The following is a 19622-nucleotide window of genomic DNA, read 5'->3' as shown; positions in this document are numbered from 1 at the left end:
TCCGCATCTTCCGGGCAAGGACAGAGAGACTCAAGAGGAGCTTCTATCCCCAAGCCATCCGGGCCCTAAACACACACACCCGCCCTCTCACATCATCTATAATTGACTGAGACAGGACTCTTCCAGACACATGTTCTTCCTCTACACCCCCCCCCCCCCCCAATTTTTGCACATGTCGAGGAGCGTGTCAGGCTACATTTCACTGTGTGTTATACTTGTATAACTATGCATGTGACAAATAATGAACCTTGAACCTTGAACAGGTTTCATTAAAAAGGTTGCTGTTAATTCAAAGGAGGACTAAACATACTGCTGCACTGCCATGCTTCCTCACTAGTGGAGGAGGCTGTTTTTGTGAAGCGCACTTTCTTTGTGAACTCAAACACATTCAACAGGTTAATCAACCAAAACCTGGAGACTACGGCTCTCTGGGAATAACCATCCTCGCTGGTTTTGATTAGATTGTACCTTTCCTCTTCCAAGATATGCTTCTTTTTGCCGTCTCAGGAAAGAAAAAGGAGGAAGAATCGTTTCTCGTTCTACTCTCATCATCACAACATTGATCTTACTGTCTCCTGTAGAAGTGTCCTGTGAGTCCAAGATGCCCGATTCCTGGAGCGATCGGATGCAGGAGTCCACCAGCTCTAGGCCTGTTGTCAGCTCCTCCTCTATGTCCTTCTGTCCATCTACACGTGCAGGAAGAACAGGAGACAAACATGAGCAGAAATTCATACACTTACACATCATGTGACTACACTATTTCTTACAGTTAGCAAATGAAGAGCCACATGCAGACTCCCAATGACTCTCATTGTCTCTGCTTTCTGTCTATTGTGTTTGTAACCTTTCATTTTCAACTCATCCTTTAACCAGAAACCCACCTTTGAATATAAGCAACTGGATCTTAGACTATAACACAATTCTAGACAAGTTTCAACAAAAAAATATTCAAAATCATTGTCATTTAACTGCAGATTAGTTACCCAAGAAGTGGCTTTACACAGTGACACAGAGCAGCATGCAATGGCGATCAATGGGCCAAGGGTAAAGGCCTAACTGATAATCCAGCAACAAATCTTGAGGTCCACCTTGTACTTAGATACCAGCCATTTGTCTGTCAGAAAGAGGCTGATAACATGCCCAGTGTTTTCAAGTTAAAGTGGGCTGCCAAGGGGGATAACAGCTTACAAATGAGTCTTAGGAGCAGCATTAATCTCTTATCAAGACAGAAGAGAAACGGTAATAGTAGAGGACTTAGTCAGTGGATTTAGGAGGCAGATTTTATTGACTTCAACTGACACAATTCTAGACTGATGATGTTGATGCTGTTGGTGAAGCATTTCCAGGGGTGTCTGAAGCATTCCACTAGAATTACTCTTACCCTCACTAACAAAAGCTAAAAGTCATTTTTAAATCTGTCCCCCCCCCCCGCATAGCGGGATGGATAAAGACCGCGGCAGACATTGAAAACTTTCACTGTGGAGGGTTTAAACCACAAAAACTCCGCGCTTCCTATACAACTCAGCGTGACTGACAATGAGGCAGAGAGAGGGAGACCTAAGTGTCACGCATGGGAGGTATTTCTTCAGCTAATAAATGCCGTCAAAGAAGTTGTCAAGCCTGGAGAAGTGTCTTAATTTGACTTTCAAATTGCCTAAAAGCTCATTGATTCTCATTGTCCTTTATGGAAAGCACATCCCATCTGGCACCCTGAACAGGTTAAACTAAATACTCAGAATTATTTGCAAATGCTGCTTTACTCAGTTGTCAGATGGTTTGAGGTGTGGTGAGAGAATCTCACCCTTTTATTGTTAACTAACCTTTATTGGGGTGGTTTAAGACCACCGCAGTACTTTCTAAAGAACTACATCAATATATATAATATTATATAGGACGAGATTACAATGCAATAAGCACAACCAGCAAAGCGCAGCGCTACAGTACAAACAGTGAATAAGACAGTCCCATTACCTTGATTATTCCAGCGAAACTTCTCATCTGCTGAACTGCAAGAGACAAACGAGAGAAAGAAAAAAAAAGTGTTAATATACTGTGAAATGTTGTTCTTTGGTGGAGCACCATCGGGATACTTTTAGATTGACGGTAGTCCATTAAGCCACACATGCCTTAAACTGTGTTTCCCATCCATGTCCACTGCGTAGGTTTGCGATAAAAACGGGAATACCACACAAAATGCTGCTTTCTACGGTTTGAACTCTTATTTTTTCGCTGAAGGATGAAAACATACAGACTTCAGATTCTTCAGTACCTTGGGAACAGAGACCCTTCTCAAAACCAATAACATACACTCCAAAATGCCTTATTATCAAAGTGAAAACAAGGTTGCTTTTGAATTTCTCTTTTTGTGAACTTGTTTGGGGTATTTGTTTATCCCTCTACAGTGTTATCTTGTCATGGGAATGATTTCAGAAGGGTAAGCACAAAGGGATTGGAGATAAGAAATATTACTAAAAGGGTGGTGAGAAAACATCAGTTCAAATAGGACTAGAGAAGTCTGCCTGTTTTTCTGCACCAGTGAAACACAATAATAAAAAAAATATAAGATTCCATACACATCTGCACTGATTTGGTACGCAGTAGTGCCAACAGATAAAGCACGGAGTACCAATGCTGCTCACAAGTGTCGGCGTTGCTCCTGAAATTCCCTGTGCATTTACTGTGTTTACAGACCGTCTTCAGCTTTGTCTTGGCAGGCAATAACGTATCTTCACACAGACTCCCATTTAGTGTTTCAACACAGCCATAATGTTACATATAACAAACAATGCTGACAGGCCTACGCATTTCTGTTTCAGTTGTCATACAAGTGCGTGGTTATAAGTCTCACGCAAACTCATTTCCTCTTCTCTCCTGTTATTTCCCCTCTCGTTCTGTCCTACCAGGTAGCAGAGAAGTAATATTTGCTCCTTGAATTTCATTACATAGCATGTACACAACCATGTCAGCTCCTTTTACGCACTTAATTTGTTGATTTGTTTGCTAGTTCATTCAGGATATTTGATGGCTATGTAAAGGCGGTTCTGCCTGTGATTTTGTGTGGATTGGCACCCTGAAACAAACATATGAGAAACTATATTGCTGTTTTTTAGTGTTTACTTACAGTGGTATTCTTGTTGTGACACACACACACACACACACACAAACACACACACACAGTAATTCTATACAGCTTTCGACTGTAGCAACGTCCAATAAATCTTTGAAGACTCCTCTTGTATATTCTCTCTGTAACTCCCCAACCAGTGATATTTGTCAGAAGACATTAGACACCAGAGCACGTAAATTCCTATTAATCTTACAAATTCAGAAAACCTCCATTGTATTATGATCGCCAAGATGTTCAGTGTAAATCAATATCAACAAGATTTAAACCTTTGTAATCCACACACACTAAATAACCCTTGTGTTTGTGTCAATACGTGACATAACACCAAAATAATAACATTTACCCATGTAAGTAGGCTACAGGCTCAGTAGAGCAAACAAGTGGAGTGACTACACATCATGTACTGTATTAAGTACAGTGTTACTGTTTTATTACTCTGAGTAAAAGTATCATTTCCAAGTTGTATTTCCTGCTCAAGGATTAAAGGCTCTTGGTAATTCCGATTTCCTGTATTCTCCTTTGAGGCCTGTTTGCTGAAACGAGCTCGAGGGCTTCAAGTTCTACTTTTGGAAAAGTTCCTTATCCACCTCAATTCCTGGATGACCAACCGCCTGTTGATAAGACTGACATTCCCAAAGGTTACTCTGTGCCTCTGAGCCTGAAAATTAAAATTACTATGATCTCCTTCTTTCAGCTGCTCCCTTTAGGGTACTCCATAGTGGATCATCTGCCTCTAATCCTAACTCTAGTATTCAAACCCTCTACATGAGCTCTCTCACTACATGCACAAAGCTTCTCTGTGGTCTCTCTTTGGCGCCTGCCTGGCAGCTCCATATTCCACATCAAAAAGGATAAAGGTCCAGTACATCCACTGTCCCTCCAGTGCACACGCCCAAGTATGTCAGATTTGCCTCACTAACCAAACTACTCAACCTTAGTTGTCCATTTGATATACTCATTTCTAAACCTGCCCTTCCTAATTACTTCTAACAAGGAAGGTAAAACGGTAAAATAATGACACTATAATATAGTGTACACTAACAATATGTAAAAACATACAAAGAGATATGACTTTTCACAATTTTTTCTTATGAAAATGGACTTTCATGTCTTTGTGGTGAAGTTAGAAGCAGTAAGTGACTAATTTAGCTCAAAGGCTGGAAGGAGCCTAAAACAGTTGCCAACTGGCCTCAGCTAATTGCTCAGCAAATAATCTGCTGGTTTTAGTTTTCTTGTTAGCATACAGAATTCAAAGCGGTATCAATCTCCCCATCAAACCTCATACCCTTATAGCCACAGTGTACCCATGAGAATATGGGATAACACACGCCTTCACAAGCTCAGATGATTTCAACCAGGTTTGTTGAGCATGACACTGAGCTCACTGTACTCAGATGGCCTCCACAGTCACCACATTTCAATTCAAGAGCACCTTTGGGACGTGGTGAAATGAGAGAGTTCCATCACAAATGTGCAGCTGACTAATCTGCAGTAACTAGGTGACGCTGTTGAAGCTCATGAAGAGTTAAAGGCAGCCCAACCCAGTAGTTGGGCTGCAAATGCATGTTCTTACTCACTTCTTCTGCTCATTGAGCTGGGAACCCGAATGGTGTTAACACCGAAAGGGCACGTTTGAACCCAAACCATGACCTATTCGTCTTGTGGTGGCTACACCTAACCAGTAGAGCTGGGCGATATAAGATTTTTTCATATCACGATATGTTTTTTTCCATTTCAGGCGATAACGATATATATCACGATATAAGCCAAATAACGATATTTGTAAGATTTAAATGTGCCGTTGCTCACAAGTAAAATGTGAAATAATCAGCAGCTTGTTTTTATTTAAATATTTATTTCCCATAATAAGTTCAACAGGGTAGATGTACTTAAGGAACATGAGACTTTTTCAGATAAATAAAGGCAAATATTGCAAACTACACAAAAGGCAGCCGCTAAAGCGTTTAAGTTTAAAAATAGAACAAACGAAACAGACTAAATTGTCAATTCCACTTAGAAACAAAATATTAATTCTAAAAATAAATCTTAGTTTGTTTTACAGAAGAACAGACAAAATTGACTAACTTTTGTCAATATCAAATAAACTGAGAACTAAAAGGAAATTCTCAATCTCTCCTTGTTGTATAGCTTAGCTTTTCAAACAGTTTTAACAGTTACTTTAGTCTGACAAAAGCCGAATGACGAATTAGCGCTTCCAGTCAGAGACTGAGGCTACGTCCACACGTACACGGGTATTTTTGAAAACGGAGACTTTCCGTTTTCGTTTTAAAAAATAATCCCATCCACACATAAAGGGAGAAATGAAGGAAAACGCTGCTATGAACATGCCAAAGCAGCAGGTGGAGCTAGATTCCTAACCGTGCAGAAATGTTGGCCAATCAGAAGTCTAGAAGCCTCGGTGGGAAAAAGTAAACAAAGCTGGGGCATAGAAGCAGAACCGAGTCGTATGTGTGGAGGGACAGTAACTGTGTGTATATGTAAGCATTTAAACACTGCGGAGAGTAGAATTAATAGTAACAGTATTGTAGAAATTCATTTCACCGAAACAATAACGTGGCGCACAGTGTGACGTCAAAAAATGCGCACACCTTTGACGCTGCGTTTTCTCCGTTTTTCTAGTCCACACGTAAATGCAAAAACGGAGTTTTCAAAAATCTTCGTTTTCAGTGACCAAAAACGCCGTTTACGTGTGGACGAAAGGTGCAAACTCATAGAAAAATCTGCGTTTTCAAAAATACCCGGGTACGTGTGGACGTAGCGCATGCACCAGTTTATTGTTGTCACGGTCCCCGTGTCTCTCTGGTTGGCCCACGCTGGCCCAACTCACTGTACATATATTTTGCACTAAGGTGATCCCTATTGTAAATAAATCCCCTTTTTGTTTCCTTGAAAGAACTGTCTGCGCGTGGGTCCGTTCAGTAGCCATGACAGAACGTTCCAGCCATCTTCCAAGCGTTGGTTAACGACGTGCTCCGTGATTTCCTAGATCGGTTCGTTTTCGTCTATCTGGACGACATCCTGATTTTCTCTAAGACTGAAACCGAACATGTAACCCATGTGAAACAGGTCCTGCAGCGGCTGCTGGAGAACAGACTCTTTGTAAAGGGGGAGAAATGTGAATTCCACGTTCAAACAGTGGCGTTCCTGGGTTACATAATTGACCAGGGTAACCTCAAACCGGATCCGGCCAAGATCAAAGCTGTTGTGGAATGGCCGGAACCAACTGATCACCGTCAGCTTCAGCAGTTCCTCGGCTTTGCGAACTTTTATCGCCGGTTCATTAGGGACTTCAGTAAAATCGCTCTGCCTTTGACCCGCTTAACCTCTCTTTTCAGTGGGATCAGGCGGCCCAAAAGGCCTTCGCACAGCTCAAGGACCGATTCACCACTGCACCCATCCTGGCCCAGCCCGACTTGCGACTCCAGTTCATTGTGGAGGTGGATGCCTCCGACTCGGGGGTCGGCGCCGTGCTCTCGCAGCAGCGGGAGGGTAAGCTACGGCCCTGTGCCTTCTTCTCTCGCCGTCTCTCCCCAGCTGAACGCAACTATGATGTGGGAGACCGGGAGCTCTTGGCTATAAAACTGGCCTTGGAGGAATGGAGGCACTGGTTGGAGGGCACAGCTCTGCCATTCATTGTATGGACAGACCACAAAAACCTGGCTTACCTGCAAACAGAAAACGTCTCAACGCCCGACAGGCTAGGTGGTCTCTTTTTTTCACCCGTTTTAACTTTTCAATCTCCTACAGACCGGGCTCGCGGAATGTGAAGCCGGACGCCCTATCACGTCAGTTCTCGGTGTCTGAGGAGAGGCGGGACCCTGAACCTATCCTGCCAGCGGCTTGTGCCATCGGTGCCATAACATGGGAAATCGAGTCGGCCATTCGTGAGGCTCAGCGGGCCGAACCAGACCCTGGAGGAGGACCAGCGGGGCGGCTCTTTGTTCCATTGGCCACTCGGTCTCAGGTACTGCATTGGGCTCACACTGCCCGCTTCACATGTCACCCAGGAGTACACAGAATGATCACCTTCCTTCAGCGCTACTTCTGGTGGCCCACATTATCACGAGACGTTCGTGAGTACGTCTCTGCCTGTTCAACCTGCGCCTGCAACAAGCTGGGACATCAACCTCCGGCCGGCTTGCTGCTACCTTTACCCACACCGTCTCGGCCGTGGTCCCATATCACGGTGGATTTTGTTACCGGCCTCCCACAGTCAGCAGGTAACACCACTATAATGACTATTGTTGACCGCTTTTCAAAGGCTGCGCATTTTGTTGCACTCCCCAAGCTCCCGACGGCCCTGGAGACGGCTCGGCATCTCACGCATCATGTGTTCCGCCTCCATGGCATTCCGGAGGACGTGGTCTCGGATCGTGGGCCGCAATTCACCTCTCGTGTGTGGAAGGAGTTCTGCTCGGCGCTAGGAGCCAAGGTCAGTCTCTCCTCTGGTTACCACCCACAGAGCAACGGACAAACTGAGCGCACTAACCAGGAGCTGGAGACTGCTCTGCGCTGCATAGTTGCTTCCAACCAAACCATCTGGAGCGACCAACTGCCCTGGGTGGAATATGCCCACAACAGCCTGACGTCTTCAGCTACAGGGCAATCTCCGTTTGAGGCCTCCCTGGGGTATCAGCCTCCTCTGTTCCCTGCTCTGGAAGGTGAGCACTTTGTCCCTTCGGTCCAGTTTCACCTTCGTAGGTGTCGCCGGGTTTGGAGGGCCACCCGTGCGGCCTTGCTGCGCACGAAAGAACGCTACAAACGTCTGGCTGACCAGCGCCGCACTCACGCTCCTGAGTACACCATCGGTCAAAAGGTTTGGTTGTCCACACGCTTCGTTCCTGTTCATGCCGAATCGAAGAAGCTCACCTCAACCTTCATCGGGCCTTTTGAAATTGCTGCTTTGATAAACCCTGTTTCTGTTCGCCTTAAGTTGCCGCGCAACATGAAGATACACAATGTCTTCCATGTGTCTCAGATTAAGCCGTGTCTCTCCAGTCCATTGTGCCCTCCTTCCAGGCCCCCTCCGCCCGCTCGGGTCATTGGTGGCCTCCCTGCCTACACGATCTCCCGCATCATGGACTCTCGCCGTCGCGGGAGGGGTCTTCACTATCTGGTGGACTGGGAGGGTTATGGCCTTGAGGAACGTTGCTGGGTTCCCCGCTCCGCTGTGTTGGATCCCGGGATGGTTGCCGACTTTCATCGCCTTCATCCGGATAAGCCTGGTGGGTCGCCGGGAGGCTCCCGTTGAGGGGGGGGTACTGTCACGGTCCCCGTGTCTCTCTGGTTGGCCCACGCTGGCTACAGGTTTTGTTGTTGTTAGTTTTAGTTTTTTGTCTCTCCTCCTCCTCTCTGCCTGGGTGGAGCTCATTACGGGCTCTCACTCTTGGCCCACGCACCCCTGTGGATGGTGTCCACCTGCGGCTGATCTGGCTGATTTCCCCAGCTGCTATTTAAGGCAGTGGCACAGAGCAGCTCACCGCTGGAACGTCGAACCACCTGAGTTCGTGCTCGCGGCATATTCAAAGAAGAATCGCTTACACGTGTTTTATGTTGTGGAACTAACCTTGACCTTCTGTCTGTAGATTCTGGACCGAATCACCGGACCTGTCCAAGTGGGGCAGTGTGTGGAGTGTTGGAGCGAGTGCGGCTGAAGAGGAGTGTGTGTGTGCGGAGGAGCGGTGGCGGTGACTGAGTGGAAGAGGAAGCGTGTGTGTGGATCCCCCCCCCCCCTTCTCTCCCTGGAGCCCTGGACCCCCTCCCAACTCACTGTACATATATTTTGCACTAAGGTGATCCCTATTGTAAATAAATCCCCTTTTTGTTTCCTTGAAAGAACTGTCTGCGCATGGGTCCGTTCAGTAGCCATGACAATTGTATTTCCAGACTTGCTTTCAGCACAATTTACAGTGCACGCTACTCTGTTTTTTGTCAGACTTGAAATAGCCGAAATACCTTCACACTACGGAACTTCTATGGCTCTTCCGTTCGACAATCTCTCCGGCATTGGAACCATCATCTGTTTTCTCTTCGGTAACCTTTGGTCACGCTCGGTTGATTTCTCTAGTCGGCACACTCATTTCCTCCATTACCCGGGCGGTACGGTCGCTGGCTGCTTCCCAAACAAATACACATGTGCGGCTTGGCAGTTGTACTGTACATAACAAGTCACGTGACGTGACGCTGCGGCTGTAATTGGTTCGGCTCTGCGCTACTTAATTTGGATTGGCTGTTCTTTTTTTTCTTTTTTTTTCTTTTTTTTTTTAAGAGGACAAGAGCGGCGAGGTCTATCGCGATAGTTTAATTTTTCTATCGAGAAAAAGTTATATCGCGATACATATCGTTATCGTTCTATTGCCCAGCTCTACTAACCAGTGAATGAAAACTGAATTTAAAAGTGAAAATGTCAGATAAAACTAATTAAAAACAAGGATGGTTCCACTTGATAGCTGAACCTTAGATAATCTACAACACTGTTATGTTTAAATAGTGCTTGTAGAGCTTTTACATTACATTGTATTTTATTGGCGAGACAATACTTTTACTTTAAACCGTAATTGGGAACACAGTCTAGCTGCATGGGAACGTAATTTTTAGGAGACAGGCTGGTATTAAATCTTCCCATTGATTACCTGCATTTTCTGTGGGTGTATGTGGTGTATGACGGATTGCGAGAGGGAGCCAAGCGGTATATGTTAATGGGGCCTTTTGTCAGCATAGCAGACTCCTCATCCATCAGACGTTATTATCCCAAAAAAACACAGCCATGCACTTGCACAAACACTCCTCCACAGACACAAGTCTTGGAAGCACGCAAAGCACACAAATGCATTACACAAAGCAGGGAAGCAGAGAGAGACTAAAGCCCCATATCTGGGAGGATGGAGTGTGTTTATATCAGACAAACACCTTTGACGGGGCAGGATGATGAGGATTATTATGACTGGTCTGGGCTCCGACAGGCAGTACTGATGACACAGACTGAGTCAATGTTTTCTTAAGAGTAGAGCAGGCTGGTCCTCACATACTTTTCCTACATTTGTTGGTGTCAAAATGATGCCTCACTGCTCTTGAATATGCCTGAGTGGAGATGAATGTGTATTATTTACCAATGGCCAAGATGTGATGCAAGTAAAAGTCCATGCAAGCTGAGCGCTCATGTAGACACCTTGCTGGAAACTGAGGGAAGAGGCCAAGTGGTGTTAGCTTCAAGTGGTTATATCAACACGGGGCTGAAGCTGGAATATAAAATAGTCCAGAGGGTGTTGGATTTTTGTCAGAATTGGGTGAAATGTAGAACTTTATTCTTCATTATCAGGACAGGAGCAGAGATAAGTAATGAGTTAAATGAAGGAATCGGAATCAAAGCTCAATCTTGGAGTACAATATGCACAATGAGACTAGCATCTAAAAATCCTTAATCTAACACACGATCATGAATCAGGGTCGAAATGTGATTGTAAATAACTCACGGCAGACCCGTCCACACATTAAGGCTTTTCAGCATATACTTTATTCACTCGGTTGCTGTTTCAACACTACTTGGCTTTAGCTTTGCGGCTCCCAGCCACACACACCAACAACAACCCAATCTCAGGACCCAGTACAGATTTTAAAGCCGGCTAGGCGTGATTGTGGATGCCATGCAGGTGAGTCCGCATCCCCAGCAGTGGAATTGCAGACCATGCCGGGGAAGGGTGACGCGTAGATTATTCGAACCTAAGGCTGTGTAAGCAAGACTCTCACAGCCACGCTAGGCTACAGAGATAGCTTTTACTTCTAGTCATGTGATGAAGAAAGTTTTTTAACCCTTTCATGCATGAATTATGCCAACCTTAATCAGGATTTTTCTCTTACATCTTTTTATTCATCTTTAGGCATGAAAAAAAGATTTTTGAACTTCTTTTTTAAACATGTACTTTTCAAAGACTTTTTTACACGTCCGCTCAGGTGGACAACAACACCTTTGGAGTGGGTGGCAGGGTATGGGGTGACACATCAGTGTCCAATGTAGTGGTTTATGTGCAAATATACCATTGACACTGTCACAAATACAAGAAAACAGCCTTTGAATAGCTGTCCACTGTAGTGAACACTATGCGTGAAAGGCTTAAAGACTAATAAACTAGTTAAAAAACTAAGTACACCTCATCATTCAGTAGCTCATAGAACCACTTCAGCAGCAAAAAGAGCATAAATATTGAAGCTTTATCAGTGTTCCGCATCGTTGTGCAAGAATTTTGGCCCACTGTTCTTTACAAAGTTGCTCCAGTTCATTAAGATTAGTGGGCATTCATTTATTCATTTGACTAGGCCATTGCAGCATTTATATTTCAGCCATTCTGTTCCATTAGATTTGCTGGCTACTTGAGATCATAGTGCTGTTACATGACTCAATTTCAGCTGTCAGACAAATGGACTCATTTTTGACTCTAGAATACTTTGGTATACAGAGAAGTTCATGGCTGACTCAATGACTGCAGGGCGCCCAGTTCATTTGGCTGATAAAAAAGCCCAAATCATCACTCCTCCAGCACCGTGCTGACAGTTGGTAGAGGCGTTTGTGCTGCGTTTATGCTTTGTTTTCCCTAAACAGGAAGTTGTGCATTTGGGCTAAACATCTTCAGTTTGGTCTCATCTGTGCAGAGGACATTGTTGGATATATAAGTCTTGTGGTTTGGTTGATGCAGATTTGCAAATTTTATCCATGCTGCCATGTTCTTTGTAGAGAGAAGAGGCTTCCTCTCGGAAATAACTCCAAACAAGCCATACCTGTTCAGTCTTTTTCTAATTGTAACATCACGAAATGTAACATTTAACATGGTAAATGAGTCTAGATGTACCATTACCTTAACCTGAATATTCCAGACCAGACAAATGGCAAAACATCTGCTTTTATAGAAGAAACCACACGTGTCGATGACCAGTTAATCAGCTGCTTTTGATTACCGGTACCTGGCTGCTACTTTTAATTCCTATGGAAATAGTGAGGGTGTATTTAGTGTTTCACAGGAATGTGCAAGACAGCTTTCCTGTTATTTTTTTTCTTCACATGACTGTAAATGCTAACATCACAGTGACATTGTTAAGATGTTGATGTGTGACTATAACAGCCCCCTGGAAATTTGCCTGTGGTGTGATTTTAATGGAAAATGACATGGTGCACCTGAGCTGCAACTATCCTTCATCTCTCCCTCTGCAGTTCTTTCTGCTGCTTGCCACCAGCTATATCTAGTCAGTGTTCACTACCTGAAACAGTTCATGTGCCTTCTGGCCCAGGAAACAGAGAGAACTGGTGCTTGTCTCCCATTGAATCTCTATTGTGCATCAATGAAATTTGACAGTATAATTAGTGGAGCAAAAGAAGACTAATTGACAGCGTGATCATCTTACCTGCTGCGGGTCATGTCACTGCATAGTACTTCATCAGTGCTAATGATACAGTGCGTGTGTGCACGTGTGAGTGTGGCTCGTTTTGTGTTACATACAGAGCTTAAATACTACAAACTTAAACATTAGCCTTAGATATATATATACTGTGGGTGTAGAAAAAGCACAAGACTATACATGTCAATGAAAAAGCAACAATTTTGCTGCGTGAGCACAAAACACAATGATATTACAGAATCTGACATGAAATGATCTGAAGTTAAGGACAATGTTGTTTACTGCAAAAGTGCTCAGCTACAATACCGGATTATCTCAAAATTCCCCCCAGGCTATTTTTAGAAGCAAGAACAACTGACCTTGTAAAATTAGGATTATAACATGAGACAAACCTCCCCTCTAGTGTGAAAGTCAAATGCAGAAAGGCTCCATTCTCATTCCCAACAAGCTTGGCTAAAACCTGACTGGAAAGATTGGATACACTAATTAGTTAGAAGTAATTACCAGGCCATTTATTTCCAAAACCAGGACAAATACACACTGTTACCTGTCGAGTTAATACTTACTGAGTGTATTGTGGATAGCTCCAACAAGCCGCATAAAGGGGACAACATCTTGAGAGACTCTTGCTACTTTAGACCAGAGACAACAGACTACTTTTTATACTGCCCGTTTTTCAAAAGGACATGGATTTACTCCTTATTTTCTTAAAATGCAACTTAACAAACTCAATTTTAAGCCTGTGAATGTTTACCTTTTGGAAAACTGTTTTAAGGGTGACAGGTAGATTACTAGAACAGAGTTTTGGACCAGTGAGGCCAGTGCCCGAGTAATCACTGCTACCTCATAACCAGTGGGCTAGGTAGGACTTGAAAAGCACCATATCTGTAATGCAACAACCCAACTGCTGTTTAAACCATTTGTTTATGAGGGACAGCCAATTAGAAGAAAGCTGGCTTAAAGTAAAGGTGGCCTTACAAGAAGAGAAGCTAAAACTTTGTGGAAAAAATACAAATATTGATCTGGAAATAAGCAAAAATTCTTTAAGAATTCTAAATGTACTCATGTGAAGTAAGAGATGAGATGTTGAGGGTTCACATTATACTGTATGGAAGCATATTAACAATGCATTCTTCAAAACCAGTACAAAACCACCATAAAATGTCTGAATTTTGAAGGGCTGTAGAAGTTCTAGTTAACTTTAAAATGAGTCTATTAGGCTGTATTCCACAGTACCTGTCACAGCTGCTGCCATTTTAGGCCTATAATTCAAATCTTACAATAAGTGGGAACGTAGGCCCGTGTGTGTCAAAATAAGAGGACAATTTGAGCTATAATTCAAATCAAGCAAATAGCAAGTTAGGTAAAAGCTCTCTATTCCAACACTTGAGCCTAGCTATGACAATTTTAGTTAAAAGCCCCACTTGGAACTTTCACTTGGATGAAAGAACAGATGGGAAGTGTACCACTCTGTCATTTTGTAATTTTAAATAATGATCAACTCTCGTTGTACAATGTGACCTGATATTTTCAGATGCTTTAAAGGATGCATTTTGGCTATTTGGGTCTAAAAAACAACAGGTAATGTCATAAATCCACTGCTCTCTAACCATCTAATCTCTCTGACTGACTGGACTGCTGCATTAAGAAAGAACAGAGGACGACTGAGAGAAGCAACATGATACACAAACAGCGAGAGAAAACATGAAAGAGATACACAGAGAGGCAGAAAATGAAGGGTGTAATATAATGCAATACAAAGATCTGAAGAGGAAAGACAGAAGATGATGGACACAGGCAGAGAAAGAGGAGAGAGCTCTGTTAAATCCAATGAGAGGGGCTTAAAAGAGCGAATGCCAAGCAATGAAAATCCCATCATTTTATCCACCCAATAAACACATTCTAAACCCTGTCCATATAATCCATCTATTTCCATGCGTTCCATATTATCTGTTATCTGTGCTGACCACAATGCCGGTCCTCTTGTAGACAGAGCAGTTAGATAATAGAGCCACCCATAAAGGAAAGCAAAGGCCTTTTTCACTCTTGGAAACCATCAAACAATAGTGCAGCTTGTGTCAGCGCTGATTTAGATTCAAAAGCTGAAGCCACACTGTGGTTATTAATTTACTCAGGGCCATTTTACAGACATTACTTAAAAAACAAACAAAAACAAAGTGAAAGGCTTTTATAATAAAAACAAAGGGGATGGCTTTTACAAACGTAGATTACTTTTGCATAAATTTCAATCGACATTAATCATGGGTTGTCATCCGTGAGATTCATAGTTACCTTTAATAATAATAATGGATACTTTATTGATCCCTATGGGGAAATTACTTGTTTTTCTCTGCATTTGACCCATTCACTCAGTGAAGCAGTGGGCAGCCCACTAAGCAGGCGCCCAAGCTGCCTGGGATTGTAGAGCTGTGTGATCATTCTCTATGGAGTCGTAACTACAGCTTTGAAGATACAGTCTGCAATCCAGATAAAACTTTATGTAATCAGTAGCTTTTAATTAAATGTTAAAAAAGAAACCCATTTTGAAGTAAATTATTTATAGTGACTTCTGACTATTAAATCCTGTTCTTGTCCATTTGTCACTTTTGGGGATTAGATGAATTAGCTCACTATGAGTCTGTGCAGTTGACATGCTTTATGTACTGTACTTTAAATAACCATGACCTTCTGTATTGACCCAACATCAAACAACCTATAATTCATCAACCAACTGTTTTACTGGTGACTCTTCATTTTAGGCTATTTTACAATAAGACATTTGCAATAAGCCAGATAAGCCAAATACTACTTATGAAGAAACTGGGTATGACTGGAGGATAACAGCAGGAGCCATGAGACATGAAAAACATCTGTAAACTGTTTTCCTTGTGATAACAGCATTCTGTTTCTGCTGTAGGACCTTGGGTTTAACTTACCCTTTTCAAGAATACATAGCCAGCACTGCAAAATAACAAGTTAGAAAACTCTGAGTGACTCTTTTCACATTTCCACGTTCTTTCCATAATGTCATTTTATACATTTATTATAGGCATATTGACTGTGGCCACTTTGGTCCAATCCACTCTATTACTGAAGCTATTAGGTGAAATTTGATTAGAAAGATAGCAGGAGCTTTCAGTGGTACAGGTCACTGATGGAATTAAATATAGCTGATAGTCTCAGTGGAGCTGCACCGTGATAATGCTTGTTTTTTTAAGATAATGCAAAGATGAAGAACATCCTTTTTATAAGGAGTAAAACAATCCAACAGAAAGGGGGAGGTCGGTCAATGTGCAAGGCTTTTGTAAGTGTTAATCTGAGTATCACATGTTATGTTTGATACATAAACATGTGATACTTTGTTTCAACAGAATACATTAAATAGCATTTCATCATATTGAGATTTGTTAAGAAAATTAACAGATAAGCACACAGAGCCATGCTGAATTCAGCGATGGATCTTCTTGAACTGAACTTTTAGCATAAATTTCCAGTTACCCTTGGTGGCATTCAGGCAGCCCATCAGCCAGCCAGGGGAAAAGACCAAGCACATCCCAGAATGGCTATTGTAGCCCTTTAATTACAGTCTGAGCTCAAAGATGGAGGACCCCAGTGTGCTTTGTAACTACGTGCTTTATCTTGCCCAGTCACATGAGTTTGACTTAATTACGCATTATGCTGGAACAATAGCTAACTGTTGCTGCTTTGTCCAGGTACTATCTAACTTGGCTGTATCTCATATCTCAAGAGAGGAGAGAAATGAACGGGTTGAAAATGTCAACAGCCTTGGGATAATGCTGAACACTGTGACTTATACAGAGGCTATGTACTGCATAATGCGGGCCAGGATCAGGTAATGAGATGACAGGGAATTCTTCAACCCAGGGTCTCAGCATCTCTGCAAGTCAGAGACCATCCTATTGGGGGTGATTTAAGCAAGGCAGTTAATCCAAATCCTAACCTTTGACGACTTTGGAGAAGCACAAGGAGTCGATCGCAGTGATAGACCTACTAGGCGATAAACTTACCTGTATGTGGAGCTCTCTTTGGCGTTAAATAAGCTCCAATCTTATTAGCTGCAAAACGAAGCTAATGAGGAGGTGCAAAAAAAAACTGCAGTTCCTCTAATGGCCACTTGAGGCTGGCTCCATAAGCAGGTCAATCCCCTCAAGACTCCAGTGTTAAAATGTCCAACTTCACAGCACGAACATGTACAGTCTGGTCTCAAAACTTTTTTTTAAACACAACTCACCCATTTAAACCACAATAAGGATAGCATTGTGTATGATTAGGGGCACAGTCACAACATCTGATTGTACAAAAACACATCTGTTCATTTTTAGCAAGTAAGTATGTTTTATTCTAAGGCTTGGCAAGCTCTATCACATTTAATATCACAGATATCTAAGAATAAACCTATCCCAAGAACCTAGCTCATCAGTGCTAATCTTAGATTACAATTCCCAAGGTCTGTCCTCTCATTCAAATATGGCCTAAATTGCTAAGTTTTGTGCTTCAAACTGATAGTCCACAAGCTCATTAGAGCTCCTGTCTTGGGGCACTTTCAATCTTCCAGGTAAGTAAATCCCAAAAGGTTGATTCTGTTCATCTGGACGTAGTTTTCAGTGGGAGAAACGTTTCATCACACATCCAAGTGACTTCTTCAGTCTCATTAAAGTTCCTCTTTAATGTAAAGTTGATAGTTTTTCAGTGGTTTGAAGTTATCTAAGCTTGTGGTTTATCTTTCTGTGCCACAGGTGTACTCCATCTAGTTGTTGGGACATCACAAACAGAAATAACACAGTCTATTGGACATTACCCAGCTGGCCAGAAACATGATCTTAATAGTGAACAGATTTGCCACCTACAGAACGGGTATGTAAATTGTTTGCCAACCAGGTTCACCATATTAAGTTAAATGTGTTTATAGCTTGCTTTCTCGGCCCACAAGAGAACACATATTTAAACAGGAGGTTTTTGTCCTCCCAAGTTAACCAAACTTGATCAAGATGAGAAAAGTGCTCACTTTTGTAATGGTCACTTGTTGTTGCCAAATCTATTTCCTCATTTACGCCTGAGGATATTAGAGGTCTGGTGATTTCATCCTTAAACAAAAAGGAAACACGTACGATGTGAGGTGTCTGTGTGTGTTAGCACTTAGGTCACAAAGTCGGATTTCTTGGCTCTCTGTCAGAGCATGCGCGTTCTTACGCAGAAGAAGAAGGAGAAAAAAATCAACTTTTTGCAGTTGCAAACAAAATAACGCTGCTTTCCGGCAGTGCTACACCAGATTGCAATCGGCAAGGAAAATAACACCAACAGGAAGCAGGGCTCTACGTCTGGCTAAGAGCGATAATATTTTTTAGTGAAATTCTGCTCTTTTTTTAAATGAAAAAAGCACAGCGTGAGATGCCAAACTGGAGCTAGGACAGTGAAGGTGACGGGAGATATCGTCTTGTCTGGTTCTGATGTACAGGAATTCAGGCAAGGTAGAGCAGAGCTTCATTTTCCTCCCTTCTGCCATCAAGAAAGGAACACGAGAGCCTTTGAAGCGAGTGATTAAAGCACAGCAGGATGAGGAGCAGCTCGCCATTTCTGTTACCCCGTCCACATGCTCCAAACAAATGGTCGGAGAGGGGGGAGGAGGAGGAGGGAGGGAGAAGCAGAAGTCTCCTGTGACCCACTAAATTGGTCAGATTGACTCTCTAGTCTGCCAGTATGGGAGACGGCCATGTTGGTTCTCTGTGTGAGACCAGCCAGTCTTTCCAGAGCACTCTGTGAAATGCCCACAGACAGATAACATCACTACAAGTATCTATATGTATATGTGTGTGTATTGCTCTTGGCAGATAGCTAATACGCCCGCTAAAACTCTCCAACTATTCTGATCATTTGGGATTTCTCGCAAACAGACGTAGATTGAAATGTTTCTCGACAAACACGATGTCACAAATGCCTGGCTGTGATACATCTCTCTTCTAGTGCTGTAGGGGCATTTGAACCTTCCTTCGAGCAGAATAAAAGTCCTTTACATGACTATAAAGAGCCTGAGAGAGCAGCTCTTCAGTCGCAATCAGTCATCTGTTTCTGCCGAGCACCAAGCAAGCTTCTCCGGATATCAAGGGCCGAAATATTGAGCCTGTCAAGAGCTATAAATAAGTGCGGCTGTCAATAGACAAAACCTCCCTATGGGATAGCTGTTCAGAGGCCATTTATAAAAAAAGACTGCAGAGCCTTTCTCTCTGCAGGAATTGAGGTTTTGTCTTATAATGGACTGAGTACTTCAACTTTGTTACAAATCATTCACGTAACCCGTGCTGGCATGCTCTCTCATCTGCTGGTTATAGAAGCAAAAAGAGGATACTTTAAGGGAAAATGCTTCCCAAGCTGCTGCACTGAAGCACGACGTTTTATTTCCATCATTTCCACAGGGAATTTGTGTCCCTGATGCTGCTGTCCAGACAAGTTCTCTTCGAAAACCGATATATAACACAACCCTGCTGTCAAAACACTGTGTTTAGCCCGAGTGTTGGAGCTCTATCCACAGTGCTGTACTGTGTTTTTCTCTCTTTCCAGATTGACAAGGCAAAGCTGTGGCCATCTACTCTCAAGCTAGCAAGGTGTCAGATCAATTTTGCTGGCTCTGGATTTGGCCTGTTGCACACACACACACACACACACACACACACACACACACACACACACACACACACACACACACACACACACACACACACACACACACACACTTGCTACTGTATATCAGACACCGTGTGCCAGGTCTCCTTATCAGGATCGATCAAGTTCAGCCAAGCCACTTTAATGGATGGCAGACCTCCAAAGCTAAATTAAGGAAAACATCAGTTTGTAGCCAAAATGCCCAGCAATGGGCTCCACGTCTCAGTGTACTGCTGCAGCTCACTCCCCTGTGTGTCAGGCTTTGAAACTATCATGACTCCATTTAAGACATTAAGTTAATTAGGTTTTGCTGTCAGCAGATCATCCCACAGAAGGGTGTAGGAGTGTTTAAGCATGTGTTTGTTACACTGTTGTTGTTGGTTTTTTTTTTTTAATGTATACATACAAA

General features: G+C 42.9%; 1 protein-coding gene across 11 annotated transcripts in view; it reads right to left on the bottom strand.

The window, feature by feature from the left end:
- ctnnd2b (catenin (cadherin-associated protein), delta 2b) overlaps nucleotides 1–19622 on the bottom strand; it is a 240754-nt gene that overhangs the window by 111256 nt on the left and 109876 nt on the right. For all 11 annotated transcript variants that reach the window (XM_024806087.2, XM_076876378.1, XM_024806086.2 and 8 more), the window contains 2 exons: nucleotides 1972–2006; nucleotides 570–686 (listed from right to left, as the gene is read on the bottom strand). In XM_024806087.2, the coding sequence (XP_024661855.1) occupies nucleotides 570–686; nucleotides 1972–2006 (152 nt within the window). The remainder of the gene's footprint in view (nucleotides 1–569; nucleotides 687–1971; nucleotides 2007–19622) is intronic.

This window comes from Maylandia zebra, linkage group LG18, assembly GCF_041146795.1.
Source record: "Maylandia zebra isolate NMK-2024a linkage group LG18, Mzebra_GT3a, whole genome shotgun sequence".
Lineage (NCBI taxonomy): Eukaryota > Metazoa > Chordata > Actinopteri > Cichliformes > Cichlidae > Maylandia > Maylandia zebra.
The sequence above is the reverse complement of the archived record's forward strand: the minus strand, read 5'-3'. Positions and strand labels throughout refer to the sequence as shown.